Below are 18,426 nucleotides of genomic sequence, written 5' to 3'. Positions count from 1 at the left end.
AAAGTATGGAAAGCCAGGGATGTCACAATTCTTTAATCTTTTAGCAATAATATGCAGTGTCCATTTGTGAACAAGAACGGATATATTAAAAATCATTGTCAAAATGATATACAATGGCGCATATACAAGTGGTTGTCATATCTTCAGGATACATTGGAATGTCATGCATTCTAGAAGATGGTGTGGATAGCTTTCCATAGTTGAGTTTGATTTGGTCAATCGAAACTTGTAGAAAGATTCCCGGTCTCAGAACAACAATTGTTGATGATTTATTCTCTTTTTTGTTCTTTCAATACAGATACGATCGAAGGAGACGGAGTGCTAGTCTCGATTCTCAAGATGATGACAGTCCTTACAGCGCGAGAAGTGTAAGCCCTCCAGTCAGCAGGAAAAGAACACCACGCAGTACCATCAACGTCCAAAACAAGGAAGGATCTTTCACACCAGTCATGCGAAGCCCAAACTCAGAAGATGGCTACAGGGATGAAAAACCTTGGAAAACCAAATTTGTTGACAGTGAAGAGAGGAGTTCCTCCTCTGAAAGGACAGAATCGCACCGGAAATCTAAATTAAAATCAAGGAAAGCGGATATTGTGAGAGATTCTGATGACTTGGTGGTGAAACGTGAGAAATTAGACTCTGATAGGAAAGTAGAAAGGACTACTGAAAAATTACGCAGGTCGGAGAAGGCAAAAGAAAAGGCAGAGAAAAGGAACACGGCAGAGGATTGTGATTTGAAGGAGAAGAAAAAGTGCAAGGAAGTGAAAGATAGGACAGGAGGAGATGTTAAAGTTGATGTGAAATCCAAAGAGCTATCAGGAGAAATCAACAGAACTTTGAGCAACAAGACCGTTAACAGTGAGCCTAGTGAGCAGGCAAGGAAACGCAGAAAACTTGACACGGAACAGTTGCAATCTGTTGTTATTTCAAATGATGAGGTGGAAATGCAACGGAAACTTGAGGCACGGAAACAGAGATTTAGTGATAACAGTCCTATCATTGACATGACAAAGCTAAGGAAGGACAAAGCTTTTTCTGAAAAATTGCCATCAATTGTATCCAAAGTTCCGAGAATGAAGCTTAGCCCGGACGAGAACACCTCGAGCCATAAAGAAAACATTCCAAAGGTCGATGCTGCCATGTCCATTGGTTCGGACATTAGGACAGTGATTGATACAAGTAGACCAGTCAAAGACCGACTGGGCTTGAAATATGATATGCCACAAAGTGAAAGAACGTTTAATCTTGAAGCTGGTAGTACCGACAGCAATAGCTTCTGGGATGACAAAGAGAAAGAAAGTGAGTCAGATGATGAACTCTTGAATACCCGAATAGTCAAAACAGATGATGTGCCCAGAGTGAAATTAGAGGGCTCTGATGAAACGGGAAAGAAAACACTCTCTGAAAAACCAAAGAAATCTCATCGAGATAGAACTGAGAAACTGATTGCGAATCGCCACCCTTCACATTCCACTCCCCGAAATCGATCGCAGGAGGTTCGCATACCGCACTTGACAGATGCCGACGAAGGCATTGCTAGTTCAAGTGATCAAGAAACAGTCCCATCAGATGAGGAACTAGCACTTGCCCTTGCAAGGAACTCTCAAGCGCCCCCAGTGGCAACCAGTGAATCAGAGACTCCACCCTTGACTGGCACTTCTTTATCAACACCGCCTGTTGATACTTTTGAAAAACCACAGATAGATGCCAGTTTAGGTTATCGGAAGCAAATGGAGGCTGCTAGAAAGTCATTCGAGCAGCAAAAACAACAGCAGGAGCATCCAAGTACTCAGGATTCATTACCTTCAACATCATCTCATACTCCTCCAACTCCTACCATGTCAACGTTACCTACCTTGTTGCATACAGCAACTAGTGCAAACACCAGTAGAGACTCTTTCAGTTCATCTATTATTGAACAGGTTGAGGAGAATGAAAAGATAGGTGAGGCGAGGATGGCACTGCTTGATTCAGAGACAGCCAAACCAAAACCTAAACTTGAACAGTCTTCTGAAAATGTGGAAATTGAGTGGAAGCTGATACGGCTAACACCTGTTGAGTTTCCAAGTATTCGCAGAAAACAGCTTGATGCCATGTTTCCTTCGTTAGGCATTGATAACCTTGAAAAGCGGATGTACAGATCTAGACATAGAAGTAGTGAAGATGACTTGAAGACGATTACTGTGGGAACTGTCAAAGAAAAGCCTGATGTGAGGATTGATTCTGTTGACAAAATTCCAGAAGTTTCAAACCAAGACCAGACAGAGGAAAAGGAGAAAGAGAAAGACATTTCAGGTGGTGAGGAGATGACTGAACTTGACAAGAGGTTATCACAAGGAGCATTTGCTCAGTTGGATGTGACCACATCAAATCCGGTTCAAAATCAAAACGATGTGGAATCACTTCCAATGCTTTCACCAAGACCGTCTCATCAAAATATATCTGTGACTGTCAGTGAGAACCTCTCCCCTACTGCTTCTGCACCATTACTAAGTCCAGCTGTGACACCAGTTAAAGCAGATAAACCACTCTTGTTTCCATCAGATGGTTTCCCATTTGCTTTGCCAAGAAAGGATTCAGCAATCATCAAGGACCTTGCTTTTGGAAAAGAGGTGGTGCCATTGAGCCGAGAAATAACCTTTACAAGCAAAGACTTGCCACTTCATAAAGAATCCCCCTATGCCAAAGACTTCTCGAGAGACCCCATTTTTGGAAAAGATGGAATCATTGAATCTGCACTAAGTGCATCAGCAAAGCTGAGCATAAGTGCGGTCACACCCAGGATACCAGAGAGTACTGAAATGAGAACTAAACTGCCTCCTGAATTGAAAGATCACTTCTCCTCTCCAGAGCGGGCTCTGGAGGAACGTCTTAGGACAGTAGATGCCATGATGAAACAAGAGGAGGAGAGGCAGAGGACTCAAAAAGCCAAGTCACTGGCTACATTAGAGAGGTTAAAGAAAGATGAAGAAGTTGGTGAAATAACCAAAGATGGAGTAAAAACTGACCTTTTATTGAAAGACAAGTTAAACAATTTAACAACTATCACCTGTACTCCTCCTGCTACACCTACAACACCTGGGACACCAGGAGCACCTACTGATCCAAAGGCAGAAATATTTGGTAATAAAGCAAGGTTGGGATCTCTGTATAGGTTAAAGAAAAAGCCCCGAAGTTCAGAATCAGATAGTGTTCCTGTGACCATCCTTCCAGATGGTCAGAAGAAGGAAGAGTTTGAGGATCCTCTAGATGTTTTACGTTCCCGTGTTAGGCGAAGCAGTATCTTTGATCAGGATTTAGCTCGGCTTGAGAATAGCTCCCATCCGGAGCAAGAGAAGAAGCATGGTGTACCACTCATTCGACCGGGCAAAGATCACAATCGCCTTTCACTTCTTCATCAGAACAGCAACAGACCAAATGCAGGATGCCAATCTGGTTCCAGCTACAAATTAGGTCCATGTAGGGGGACATCGGCCACAAGAGATCCCAGAGATCCAAGAGATCCACGAGATCCTAGAGAACTCAAAGATTCAAAAGCTGAAATGCTCACCTCGCCAATCAGAGATGATTCATCAAAGACAAATGCTTTAACTGGAGAACAGAAATTAAGTCCTGAGCAGAAACTGAAGGAACCTTCACCTCTGAAATCTATATTAAAGAAGGAATCCAATCTCCTGCCTGAGCCATCATCTGTCCATGTGGGTGCAGAAGATAGCAGTCCAACTAAAGAGCTAAAGCCAGAGTCTGATGCAAGTTTGAAGGCCTCTACTCCAAAGGTTGCAGCTCTGAAACGGAAAAGATCTCCCAGCCCTCCTATCCTAGAGAAGGCTCAAGAAGCAAAAATGGATTTAGATGTGAAATCAGAGTCAAAGATATCAGCTGGCACATCAGGTCCAAAGAAACCAGTTCCAGAGACTCCGCCACCACCTCCACAGAAAGAGTACCCAACAAATATGCTCTTAATGACACCAAGGTATGGGAAGAAGGATCCTAAAGTTGGGCCAAAGGTGAAAGCTGTGAAGGATAAAGTTAGTCGGGAGGAAAAGAAGCCTCTTTCTAAAGTAGGTAGCAAGGACAAGATGTTGGAAGAGGATAAGAAATCACTCCAGAAAGCACCCAGCAAAGATAAGATCATGGAAGTGAAAAATAAAGAGAAGGACCAGAAGGATATGGTCAAGATTGAGGGCAAGGAAATCGCCAGAAAATCAAGTGATGGTTCCTTGACATCAAAGACATCGGTGGAGAAAGGAATCGTCAAATCAAACAATGATGTGAAGAAACATGATTCAAAGAAAGTATTAAAGAAGGATGGAAACTCCACTGAGAAAACCCAGTCCACTGATCTCAAAACTGATGTAAATAAAGAGGAAGACAAAGTTTCCAAAGTAACTAAGAGCAAGGATGCCTTGACCATTGATAAAACAAAGGAGAAGAACAAAGACGACAGCAAGAAAGAGGAAGTGGCCATGAAGAGGAAAGGAAAGGACAAGGAGATGGTGAATGATAAGAATAAAGTAAAAGACCAAGAGAAGGAGAGGAAAGATAAGGAAAAAGTCATCAAGCCTGAGAAAAATGATTTCAGGGACAAAGCCGTCAAAATTGAAAAAAATGCTGATGAAGAGAAACTCAGTGAAAAAGAAGAACAGACTGAGAAGGGTACTCCTAAAAAGAAAGATGTAAAAGGCAAGGAAGTTAAATCTAAACTGAAGTCAAAGGATAAGATCAAGGTTGAGAAGAAGGAAAAGGATTACGACTTGGAGAAGATAGACAGAACGAAGGACCAGGAAATGGAAGAGAAAGAAGAAAAGGAGAGGCGAGACAAGGAGAAAATGAAAGAGGATAGAGAGAAGCCCAAAGAAGAGAAGAAAACTAAAGCTCCTGTGCCAGTCAAAACTGAAAAGCAAAGTGGTGGAAAGAAGGCAAAGCCTCAACCGACCCCATCCAGAGGTGGGGTAGCGGCTCTAATGGATGCCTTCTCGGATACAGACAACAGTTCTGAGTCCGATGATGAACTAGAGTTTGAACAATTTATCAATCGCCAGACAAAGAGGAAGGATTCTGTCAAGTCTAAGACAAAGAAAACTCAGGAGGTAGAGAAGAGGAAATGGATATATGATTCATCCGATTCTGATGAGGAATCTTCAGGGTTTGATGCGGAGGAAAGCCCAAAGAAATCTTCTCGGGAAGAACTTTCCAGTAAGGGTAAACAGAAGGCTCTGCAGAAATCAAAGAAAATGAAGGAGAAATTAGGGAAAAAGGGAAAGATCAAAGTGAAAGAAGAGTTTACTGACTCTGAAGGTGATTCCAAAATGAGTTCCTCTGATGTTGAAGAGAGGCATGAAGAACCAAAGCTTCCTTCTAAACCAACTCTTAAGAAGAGGGATGACAAATCAAAGCACAAGGAAGTCTACATCAAAAAGGAGAAAGAGGATGCGAAAGATGTCGGTAGAGTTGGGCCCAGGAAGAATAAAGACTTGAAGAGGCAGGATAGAGTTGAACCTGAAATAGAAATCAAACAAGAGCCAAAGAGTGAAACAGAAGCTGAAGTAACACCCAAAAAGAAAGATGCTGGCAAGACAAAGAAGCAGAGGAGAGAAGAGGAGAAGGAGAGGCAACGTGCAAAGAGGGAAGAGGAGGAAAGATTGAGAGCTGAAAAAGAGGAAGAGGAAAGGCGGCAGGCAGAGGAGGAAGAGAGACTGCGGCTGGAGGCAGAGGAAAAGAAGAGAGACGAGGAAGAAAAACGGAGAAAGGAAGAAGAAAAACTTCGGAAAGAGGAGGAAAGGCAGCGCAAAGAGGAAGAAAGGCAACGCAAAGAGGAGGAACGCAAGAGGAAAGAGGAGGAAAAAGAAAGGAGACGGAAAGAGGAGGAAAGACAGCGGAAAGAAGAAGAACGCCAACGAAAGGAGGAAGAGAAGAGGAGGAAGGAAGAAGAAAGAAGGAGAAAGGAAGAGGAAAGAAAGCAAAAGGAGGAAGAGAGGAGACAACGGGAGGAGGAAAAGAGGCGAGAAGAGGAAGAAAGGAAACAAAGAGAAGAGGAACAGCGGAGAGCAGAAGAGGAGGAAAGGTTGAGGATACTAAAGGAAGAGGAGGAAGAAAGACAGAGACTAGCAGAAGAAAAGGCCAGGAAAGAACAAGAGGAACGGGAGAGAGTTGAAAAGGAAGAAGCTGAAAAACAGCGCAAGGAAGAAGAAGCAGCTGCAGCAGCCATCAAAGCTCAGGAAGATCTCCAGAAATCTGTTGAAGAACCCAGGAAGAAAGACAAACCTAAAAAGAATAAGAAAGACAAGCATAAATCAAAGAAGGAAAAGCGGAAAAACAAAGAACATCATTCTGATGTTATTGTTGAAAGTGTAGTACCTGGACAAGAAACCAAGAAAGAGGAAACTGTTGTTCTTGATACTGTGATGCCACAGACCGAAGGCCCTCTTGTGCCCATTTCAGACGATGAGGTTCCTATAGGTTTTGCTACAGAGGTCTCGGCATGTACTTCTGCTCCAGGAAATGGCCTCCAGTACCCTGAAAATAGCAAACTTGATATGTTGAACTCCTGTGGTGAAAATGCAGTACTATTTCAGCCTGCTGAAAATTTAGCAACGTCAGTTCCTGATGACGAGGATGATGGGGAAGGCAAACTTATCATTGAAGAAGAAAAGAAGGATGGAACCGATACTGGCAAGAAAAGTGAACATCACCATAAGAAAAAACATAAAGAGAAGAAGCATAAGAACAAGAACAAAGACATGGATCCAGAAAAGCAGAGGGAAAGAGCATTGCGGAAAGCTGAAAAGAAAGCAAAGAAACAAAAGAAAAAGGAAAAGAAGGAGAAAGACAGAGAGAAGAAAGAGAAAAAGAAAAAGCATAAAGATCAGGAGAGGCCACCATTCAAAAGAGAATGCACTCTTGAAATTGAAACAGAATTTGTTATTGATTATGGTGAGGTTCAGAAAGTTAATGATGGACCATATCCTGTTAATCCAGTAATGCTTGAAGATATTACCAATGATGCTCCTGGTCAGCTTCCTGGTGGTGGTCATATTCACAGAGATGGTCAATTGCATGATGGTGATCTGCAAAGGAATCTCCAAGCTACCACCACCTTGATTGCAAAATCTCCTGAGCCTCTTCAAATAGCAGAAGCAGCTGTTGCCAACTCAAACAGAGAGATCAGCCTAACGTCCGTCCAGCAGTCCAAGCCAGTCAGTGCGGCTCTGACCAAGGAGTCATCTATGTTTGGAGATTCCTTTGAAGATGAGAATCCAATTGTTGCACAAGCCTTGACTGCTCTTGAGAAAGCAGACAATGACACATCACAGAATGCAGAAAATATCGGCAGCAGATATCCTCCAGATTTTCCAGGTGCCCATAAGCCTTACTCAATTGCTGACCTTGCTAGCAGTCCGCTTTTCAGGAAGGAAAAGAAGGAACGAAGTCGAAGGACCCACAGAAGTAGAGAATCTAAATCTTTGCCTGCAGCAGGTCAGAATGAGGCAATCAACCAAGGGAAGGTGGAGGTTGCAGCTTCACATGCTACTGGCAGAGTAGAGGGTTCTGCTGAAGAGCAATTACCTGTCAAGTCAGAGGTAGAGCAGTCTGTTGAAGCTCTCATCACCGCTGAAAGTGCATTCGATGCTGATAAACAGACAAGTCGTGATGTGCACACTAATCCTGCCCTCGGTGTGAATCGCCCTGCAGAGGAACCAAGTTTGCAAGAAAAGACAGAAACAGAGGAAGCAGTGGCTAACCTTATATTTAATGAAGACGAAACAGAAACACCATCCATGGAAATACCAGTCCAAATTCCTGTGCAGCCATCTGCTCCCATGGAGACAGCTCAACCTACGATTACTTCTCAACAACTAGCCCCAGATGCTGGTGAGGCTTACAGGGAGCAACATTCCCATGAAGGTGCTATCCTGGCAAAGATTGCTTCTCCAGACAAAAAGAATGAAGCTGGAGCAAAGGACCCCAACAAAGAATCTCGTTTCTTCTCCCCACGTGCCAAGGAGACCATTGTTCCACCAAGGACGAGGTCAGGATCATTGTCAAAATCTGGCCCAGCAGATCTAAGCGTGTTTGATTTCCAAGATGATGAGAAGCATGATGAGGCTGGAAAAGAGAAAATGAAGATGAGCGGTGAGATTGAAGCGCAGCCTGAGGTAGGAGTGAGTCAAGACCCTGTAAAGCCTCCTCAACAGGCAGCCCCTGCAGCACCGACGGCCCCTGAGCAGACCTGTATGATGCCAGCAAGACCCCATCAAGTCCTGGATCACATAGATCCGAGCTCCATGTATCCCGCCAACCTGCATGATCACAAGGCGAATTCCGATGTGTATGAATTCCCACTTAGCCCAGGGTCAAATGATTTGAAACAACCAATCAACAAACCGCCAGCGACACGAGCACGTGGGAGAAGTAGGGGTACCAGAGGTGGTGGAAGAGGAAGAAGTAGAACTAACTCAAGGGGAGGAACAATGAAAATCAGGGATGAACTTGCAGCTCTAGAACTCCAGCAGCAACAAAGAATGGCACAAGCACATGCTGAAGCCCAGGTTCTTCATGCTCAAGCTGCAGCTCAGGCCATGCAAGCTCAACAGGGCCAAGGTGTTCATACAGACGTATCTCAGAATGAAACAGTGTCTGCCCTTCTGGAACTTGGAAAGCCCGTGATGACATCAGCTCCAGCCGTTCCACAGATTAGCCCTGTTGCCATGCTGCAGTCTCCTGATGGTCAGAAAGTGCCACAACCGGATCCTTGGCTTACACAGCAGATGAATTTGCAACAGACAAATGCAGCCTCAGGATCTATTTCAACCCAAGGACCTCAGACTAGTACTGCTCCTTCAAGTAGTAGTGTAGTAGGTGCACCAGATAGGCCTCCACAATTGAGTACTGCTCCTTCAGCAAATATTAATTATACACCCATTTCTCATGTCCAACTTCCAACTGCTTCAAACAGTATGACTCCATCTACCCAGATGGCAGTATCACAGGCTCATAATATTCCAGGAAAAATGCCTACTGGACAGTTACCACCTCAAAGCTTGCCTTGTTCAGTTTCGAGTGGTATGGTGCAGAATCCTTCTGTTAGCATGCCGACAGTTGTTGCTGCACTGACAACACCACCTACATCTCATATGGCTATCCAAGATCCTAATGGTGCCCAGAAGAAGCAGAGACCATCGCGTTCAAGAAAGTCCCGTAGGGATTCTGGTTCGGAGCAAGGAAACTGGATGCCAGGAAGTCACATGCAGCAGCAACTGGTTGCAGGTCAGCATTTCAATATGCAACAAGTCGCACAACTCCATGGACCTCAAAAGAGTCAAGCTGCGGCAGCTGTAGAACAACACTTCAATGCGGCACTGGCCAGACTGCCACCAAATGGCAGTCAGCAGAATAGGCTGCCAGGACATCAACAATCCCATGAACAGATCCAGTTACCACACCACATCCATCCTCCTAACAGCACAACGGAAGCCTTGGCAAATGCAAACCAGCATGCAGTGACTCAGTTGAAACCAGGTCAAATGGGACAATCTGCAGCTATGGAGGCACCAACAATAGTCAAGCACCTTGTTTCTAATGGCCCTGTTACTGGAGCAAACACCACCACATCTTCATCAGTACTTCATACAACAACCATGGCAAACTTGCCTCAGACATCTTCTGCTGGAATCATGCATGCTGGTCATCCAGGATTCCCAGGTGGGTTGCTTACACAATCACCAGCCAGTCAACCTTCAACTCTTTCACCAACTCTACAGTACTCACGTCCACCAAGTGCCACATCAGCAGGGCTCACTGCCAGTATTGCATCATCACAGGGTAGTAATATTCAACAGGTACGTGGAGGACAAGCTGGGAACCTCCGGGTGCCAGTGTCAGTGGCAGCCCCAACCCTTCCAAATGCCAGTGTCCTAAGAGCTGCCTTGACTGATCACAAGCCCAATGCAAAGAAGGAAACTGATGGTGCTGTGAAAGCTGGTGGACAAGGACGGCCACCGTCTGAGAGTAAAGGAATGCATCCTAACCTTCCCCAGCAGCCAGGAGGCATTGACCCAAGTCAGCATCCACACATTGAACTGCGTTGCACAAGAACTCAGATGCACAAGAAAGCTGAAGATGCAGAGAAGATGGCAGCTAGTGACCAGAGAGGACAGAAGAATCCACCTCTTGAACAACGTTTACCACCAATGATTAGGGGGACAGAGTCAGGACCAATGACATACCTCTCATCCGGTGCTCATCTTCAACAAGGAGCAGCAGCAGTCATGAGGCAGCAGCAGATGAGACATCCTGTGCCTGGAATGACATACAACAAAGACATGTTTCCAGGGATGCATGCAGCGGTAGTGGATCCAATGTCGGAAACACGTAATCTCAGTCAACCTATGCCTGGTATAGTCCCTGTACCTGGAATGGATATGAGCAAATCTGGAATTCCTGGGACCATGTTTCCACCTGGAACGTTCCGAGTACCTCAGCCTGGTTTTCCCAGGATGATATACCAGCAAGGCATGACTGAAGCATCATCTGGAGGATCACCACGTCTACCAACACCAAGTGCCTCATCCCCTGGGGTATCGCCCAGAGTCAAATCACCGGCGATGGCTCATGCTGATCGTCCACAGCCCATACCAACTCCAGAACGTCGGGACCAACTCACACCAGACCATGTCCAGATAATGCCAGGCATCACATCGGGTGTTCCACCAAGAGCTCCTGGAATTTCTTCGGGTATTCCTCCTGGAAGGATGGACATTGCAATGCGAACCATGACCCATCGTGGCATGCCTCAGATGGTCGTAAGGCCACCTGGCTACGGAGTTGAGCCCCGCTCTCAGGGCGGGAAGCCGGAAGATGGCCAGAAGATGGATCAGCAATCCATGATCCTTGGAATCCCTGCGGATTCTCTACACCTTCAAGACCCACACCTGGCCTCTCCTCGTCCCATTGGTGGTCCAGAGAAGACATCAACTCCTGGGCTGGAGCACTACCGTCAAACCCATCCTGCAGCCGGGCGCAAGGAAGAGTTGCTAATGAGACCAGCGGGTCAGGAGTTCCGACCTAACGTGATGATGAGAGAAGCGATGCCTCACATGGCCTGGCCTGGTCAAGGTCCCCCTGGTATGCCGATGCATCCTGGTACTATGCAGCCTATGCAGCTATCAGCTCACATGCCGATCAAGGGAACAGACTCCCTCATGGGACTACTCATGGTAAGTCTATCAAATTTGACTTGGTGATATTTCAACTCCGTATGGTCCAGCAAAAACTGCCCCTAATAAAATTTGTTTCCATTAACATAAAATTTGTTCTCCATTGACTTTGGGGCACTCTTGATAATACTATCAAAGATTCCCCAAGCCTAAATTCTTTTAAATTTAAGTTGAAAAAGTTTCTCCAAGATACTCGTTAGTTTTTTTAACTCTTCATCACTCATACATTATATTTTTCATATATACTCAGCACTACGAGCTGTGAAATATGATATTTTTCGTTTTCCTGTTCTGTAAATTCGCTTTGAGTGTTGGGGCAAGAATCTGGAGACCACTGATCTTGCTATTTTCTCTTATTTTCTATTTCTTTCTTTTTATTTCTTTTAAATTATTCATTCAGATAGATTTAAGTTCAAATGTCTACCATGTTGGGTTTGTGTTTTGTTTACATTCTTCATACGTGTGTTATAGGAGGCTGCATCTTACAAGCTTCGCTTTTTAGCAGCCTCCTCCATTTCCGACCTGTTATCTTGATTATTATACATAATAAGTTTCTTTGTTTTATTGATTATAATTATATCAAGATGTATGTAACAAAACTATTGTAAATGTAAATGATTGTTGGAAATGGAAATAAATGAAATGAAATGAAATAAACATTAATTAAAAGAAAAGTCCAATCCCTCATTCTCACTTTATTCCAAATTAGAAACTTCACTACTGTGAAAAGTAGCTAGTAGCTGAAAATATCTTAAGTTTATTGCAAAAATGACAACAATACTAAATCAGCTTTTCAGTTCTATTATATTGGTATAAATGTGTCAACTATATACTTATGGATAAAGCCATATATTGTAGATCAATCCGTATATTTTTCTAATTTTGGTATATTTGCCTTTTACTTCTTCTGTAAGAACCAAAAATCTCTTTGTTTCGATTCACATACCAATTCTTCTGACTTTAAAATAACCCTATCAATTCAAACTTTTTTCTCCCGCAGCGTTATCCCGTGATGTGGCAGGGTGTCCTTGCCTTGAAGAACGAGGCTGCAGCCATCCAGATGCACTATGTCTCCGGAAGTCAATCGGTTGCCCAAGATTCTCTCATTATGGCCACGCCGCCTCTGCGTGTCGCCCAGCGTATGAGGCTAGAACCATCGCAGCTTGACGGGGTTGGCAGTAGGATGCAGGTATGTGGCTCGTCAACTCTTCACCTCATTTTTCTGGTCTTCGGTCAAATGCAACTTACAATGCAATCTTAGTACCTGGCCATAACAATATCTGTAATCTGTCTTTGGTTTGAAATGTTTCTGTGTAATCTCACTTAATATGACCTGGAGTCTGGCCTGAAATAATTTGTTAAAATGCAATTTGAAATTGAAATGTTAGAGTAAAAATTGGTCGGATCACAAAAAGTTTTGAACTGGGAGGAGAAAAAACATGAATTGGCACCAAATGGTTTCCCTCTTAGACTTTGACAATTGGACAGTTTTTTTAATATGTCATTCCAAAGTACTGCAGTTTACTTCTTAAAAATTCTGTGACTTATTTTCTACCACTATCATTTAAGTCCTTTCACAGTGATCGTGACCTAGATTCTGTATTAATTGGTATTGATTACTTCTTGACATGTAGGTTGAAGAGGAGTCTGTGGTTCTATTGGCACTGCCTTGCGGTCATGACCAAACCGATGTCATAGCTCAGACCAACACGCTACGTGTCTCCTTCATTGAGTACCTACTTAGCAAGCAAGCTGCTGGGATCATCAACGTCGCACCTCATGGATCGCAAAAGGTAGGCCAGAAAGACTTGAGATGATGTATTGAAGTACCAAAGTGATGACCTCACCCCCCCAAAAAAAAAAACCAACACTTTTTTCCAACTTTTCTACCATATTTCTGTAGAGCATGACAAAATACGTCCCCAAATCCAAATTTGGTGAAATTGGTCTAATGACCCCATGAATCCATACTGTAGCCCAATTGAAGTCAATGTATTATTTGCCTGGGGTGGTATTCTGAACATTGTCTTTTCTCCATATTTTATCTTATCTCAGAGATATGACAAAATCGGTATTCTGGTGGATGTCATAACTTTTGTCACAAAAATTGTCATAAATTTCGTCTCTTCTCTTTAGCGCACACCAAAAATACACGGCTTTAAATGCGCGTAATCCTTTTATACAAGCAAAAGATATGACAAAAGTTATGACAGGGGGGTAGCAGTCATAAATTTTGTCATATCTTTTAGTACCAAATATCCCGATACCCTGCCGACTGAATGTCAAGCAAATAATTATATTATTTAGATTAGATTGTGGTATTAGTTTCACTCATCTTCCATGACAATTTTCAAAAAAAAATTTCATGCTACAATTAGTTAGGCCCTACATATATATTCCTCCTTTTTTTCTCTGTTTTCCTTACTTTTCTACTTCTCCTCTATAATCCTTCACAGCTCCCTGTCTCTCTTTGTAATTAAGCGCATCAATATACGCATTCGGGACTTGCGCTTGATATTCTGACTTGCGTTTAAACGCAACTCTTTCTGCAACAGGCCCCAGTTCAATAATACTTTGAATTCAATGGAGCTAATTGTGTTTTCATGAGGTCATATCTTTGGACCCCATGGACTGATTCCCACCAAATTTTGCTTGTGGGGGTATTTCACCATGCTATATCAATATAAGGTTTCTAAAATGCTGAAATTGCAAATTTGCAAAACTGATCTCATCACTGTGTCACACTCTATGTAATACTATACAATTAGTGCACATTTATGAGTGTGTTATGACGATGCAGCACACTCGAGGGTATTTACAATTATGCTAAAGCAAGAGGCGCTTGCGCCGAGTGCTTTTGTATAATATTGTGAATGCCCGAGAGTTGCTCGCATCGTTACTAACATCACAAATCTTAAAATGTGCATTAATTGTTTTATAAAACGGGTCGGCAAAAAGCATTTTTCATGGAAATCTTGTTCAAATCCCTCCTACTTGTGTACGATCGCACAGACGAAGAGATCATAAGACTGTCAATTATGACATCACAGGCGTATCTACTTTGCGCACCTAACTAAGTCAGCGCATCAAAATCCTAGCCAGCCTCTTTTACTGCACGCGTATCAGTTTTTTCATGCTATTGGAACTAATGCTGCACAAAAATTGCACAGTGCTACACGAAAAATGCACGACTGGAAGGTTGCGCATAATTAAAGCATGAACACGTGACTTGAATACGCACTCACCATTGGCTACATCCTTGAACCCGTTTTATAATAATAATAATATAGGGTATTAATATTGCGCACATATCCATCTTGTTAGGTGCTCAAGGCTAAATTGCTACTTGGTCTTCACCAGATTTGTGTAATTTCCCTTTGGTTTCCCTTTGGTTTCATTCCACATGGTCTAATCCTAGTTCATCTACAACCAGTTGGTCTACTAAACCGTGTTGTAAATTACCACTTGGTCCACACCCACTTTGTCTACATTTCTGTTAGGTCTAATCCCACATGGTCTTATCCTAGTTCATCCACAACCAGTTGGTCTACTAACCATGTGGTAAATTACCACTTGGTCCACACCCACTTTGTCTACTTTCCATTTGGTCTCTTCCCACATGGTCTAATCCTAGTTCATCTACAACCAGTTGGTCTACTAAACCATGTTTTAAATTACCACTTGGTCCACACCCACTTTGTCTACTTTCCATTTGGTCTCTTCCCACATGGTCTAATCCTAGTTCATCTACAACCAGTTGGTCTACTAAACCATTTAGGCCAAATACCATGTCTGATTTCCAGTGACCCTATTCGTCAAATATCCACTTTGTCTGATACCATTCAATCAGATGGACTGTTATGAACCAAATTTTCATTTGACGAAGTGCAAAATGATAAATGAACTAAGTGAAAATAAGACCAATGGGACAAACGGACACTCGGGTGGTCATTTAATTGGATTCATTACAAACTCATCGTGAAATCTTTTTCACATCTAGCGTTTATCTCAAATGTGAGGATTGGATTTTGCCATTTCTGTTAATATATGCATCCTATGTAAAATGTTTTTGAGTGCAGTATAAAGACCCATTCACCTTACAATGAAAATGAAACCTCTGCTCTGATTTTCATTGCATGCAAGCATCCAGAGTAGCATCAAATCTGAATAATCAAGTTTGCTTTGATGTTTTTATCTCCAGGCGGCTTTCGTCTTACACATCTTCCCTCCATGCGAGTTCACTGAGGCCCATCTGTCGCGCCTCTCTCCCGACCTCCTCGAGAGTGTGCAGGAGATCGCTCATCTGATGATCGTCATAGCAACCGCATCGTGAGCAACCTTCAGTTGATGAAGCAACGTGATGGTGATGGTTTCAGCGATGTCTCGTGCCAGAAAGACCAGCTATCGTGACCAGACGCATACTAAGTTTCCGATTGCCATCATCGAGTCGCCTCAGATCTTTTTCGCAGTAACGTCTCTCATCGTTACGATGGTGACTGCTTCCTGAAGCATTTTGATTCATATCCATCGAATGCCTTCTTGTGCTCAGGAGCGACCGTTCACTCAGTCAGACACTCATGAATATTCTATGACTCTGTTATCACCTATGAGACAGGTCAAATGATGTGCTCAATCCCAAATCCAAAAAGTCATCTTAGGGGATTGCCTCGGTCAAGTACCAGTATAGGTCCGAAAATTAGTCACAAATTAATGGCATTTTGATTTGTGGCTTGCCTCTTGTTACAGAAATCATTTTAAATCTATAATGTTAAAGTTGACCTACCAATCACAAATTTAGAATCAATATTTTTAATTGATTGCAAATCAGTTTTTTGTACCACCCCCTTAAAGTAGTCAATATTATTCAAATTGACGCCACCATTAATGGTCGTTTGAGTAAACATGTTAATGACCTTCATAAAATATAAGCAACTTTCAAGACAGTATAATATTAGTACATAAAACTCGAATCTCCTTCCCTCCCCCCCCCCCCAAAAAACTGGAAGGGAGAAGGGGTGCATTCCATGGAACTTGTCAGCACTGACAATTTCAAATCCTTGATTGCCGGGAAGCAACTGGTAATCGGTAGTGCTGACAAGCTTCATGAAAATGAATCCCCGTTTTTGAAAACCAATCTTTTTCCATGCTTTTCGGGCATTTCTCTGGGCCACTGATGTAGAAAAAAACAAGCAAACATAGTTGATTACGATGTACTGGTGACTATTTGCCTCTGATTATAGAAGTACCTGATTTGACCATTACGCACAGAATTGCCTGATCTGACTAAGTATTTCTGGTCCATAGAGGGCGCTTTTGAAATCCTCCCTCAAAAGACTGATCTCTCCATTTTATTGCTTGATATATGAAGGAGGATGCTTGATTAAACCAGAGTGGAGGATATGTTCGCCATCACGCGAGTAGATCACGCTCCGAGCTCTAACTGGTTCAAGATTTTTTTCCAGAAATGCAAGTCTTTCTGGATTGATTATAATTTATTGATATATCGAGAGGGGGAAAAAAGATCCGTCCAGTGTTCTTCGCTGTCATTATTGTAATCCTGTTTTTGACAGCTTTTTATTGGTAACAAGATATTAACGGGCTATTGTCATTGTTATTCATATATGGTTCGGTTCAAATTTTATTTGTTGGTTTTTTTAAGATACGTAGACCCAAGGTGAATGCACTTTTGTTTTGTCTGTTATATTTTTAAATGACCTTTTAATTTGTTTTTTCCATTCTTGTTTTTGTTTTGCTCATCATTGTTCCTGCCTTCCTTTGCACTAGCAGTACACTTGCTTTTGTGATTATCATTTCAAAAATACAAAAGTTATCGAATTTCACTGCATCATTTTTAAAACCTGCAAGTTACCATTTTACTTTGACAATTAAAACATCTTTCAGACATGAAAAAAATATGAGTCGCCCCTGTGATATTAATTCTTCATCTAGACCTTTTAAATATGATTTCAAAGCTATATACGTTCAATGGTTAGATAAAACTCGGAAATGATTTTGTGTTCCTTTTTTTCATAGGTTGGTTGTTGAAGAATTCATGTAGGTAGGAAAGTGTTTAGAACTTTTTAATTTTTCTTAGACGACCAAAATGTAGGGTAATTTTGCAATCGAGACACGGTCTAATCTTGTAATAATTAGCCTCTTCTCAGGGGTTAATGGTTATTTTTTAGTGAAGAGAGAAATATTTCTCTTGATGTTGATCTGATAAATGTGTGTGAAATCATAGACTACCTATTTCTCAAATTTTTTTTAGAAACCGAAATGAAAATTTTTAAGAAAATTGTTCAGTATGGAATGCAAGAATGGATTCAAGGATAACGTCGTGGAGCCATTTACCATTATTTATTTTCTCTATGTGCTTATTTTTTTTCTTCAATTGAGCAATTTATTTTGAAGTGAATCAACAAGGTTTACAGTTTGGACTAATTCCTGAATTGATTCCGGTAACTATTAATAAAATTGATTTGCACAAATAATTCTCAGTACAATATTGCAAGCCATTCTGAGATTGCATTATTGATATCTTTTGAAATTTTGTTAGAGTTTTCTTTGCCTAATTTATCAAACAAAATTATAGCATCCATATTTGTCTTGAATGTGAGAAATAGTCTGTGTTGGTATTGAAACAATGAGAGATTTAAATGACGTATTTTTGTTAGAAAAACATGAAAACAACTCTGTTGCATAACGAAAAAATACAAAAAAACAATTCCACAAGGACAAAAAAAAAACAGATTTCAAATTTATGTTGTTGAGGATACCATGTTTCTGTTTTGCTGTTGTATGTACATAAAAGAAAACGACTTTCACCTTTGAACTTGGTATTGCATTTTTCGATGGAAGTGTATGGTAACCATGACGACCAATATATTTCATACATGATTGCTGTTGTTACATGTATATATGTAAACATAAAGTATAAATATATATATAAATATATATATATATTCAACCAGTTGTGAAACCTACAGTGTAGGCCTATCATTATAGAGTTTACCAGTGACTCATTGTCCAAGAAATAGTGGCAGAACTTAAAAGAAAATAGACAAAAAACATAAAGGGACATATAGTTTTTAAAGAGAGAGAGAAAGAGAGTGGTAGATTTAGATATCAGTGTTGGTTCCTGATCCAAAGGCTTATTCGGGGAGCCGGAGGGTAGGGGACCGCACATCTTGTAAAAAAGAGAACATAGTTT

General features: G+C 41.9%; 1 protein-coding gene across 3 annotated transcripts in view; it reads left to right on the top strand.

Moving 5' to 3' along the window:
* Positions 1–16,721, top strand: part of LOC121427237 — a 62,777-nt gene extending 46,056 nt beyond the window's left edge. For all 3 annotated transcript variants that reach the window (XM_041623542.1, XM_041623541.1, XM_041623543.1), the window contains exons 10-13: positions 299–11,216; positions 12,217–12,405; positions 12,851–13,009; positions 15,418–16,721. In XM_041623542.1, coding sequence (XP_041479476.1) covers positions 299–11,216; positions 12,217–12,405; positions 12,851–13,009; positions 15,418–15,549 — 11,398 coding nt within the window. In that variant the 3' untranslated portion in view covers positions 15,550–16,721. The remainder of the gene's footprint in view (positions 1–298; positions 11,217–12,216; positions 12,406–12,850; positions 13,010–15,417) is intronic.
* The last annotated feature ends 1,705 nt before the right edge of the window (positions 16,722–18,426 follow it).

Source organism: Lytechinus variegatus, chromosome 14 (genome assembly GCF_018143015.1).
Source record: "Lytechinus variegatus isolate NC3 chromosome 14, Lvar_3.0, whole genome shotgun sequence".
Taxonomy (NCBI): domain Eukaryota; kingdom Metazoa; phylum Echinodermata; class Echinoidea; order Temnopleuroida; family Toxopneustidae; genus Lytechinus; species Lytechinus variegatus.
This window is presented reverse-complemented; position numbering and strand designations above follow the sequence as displayed.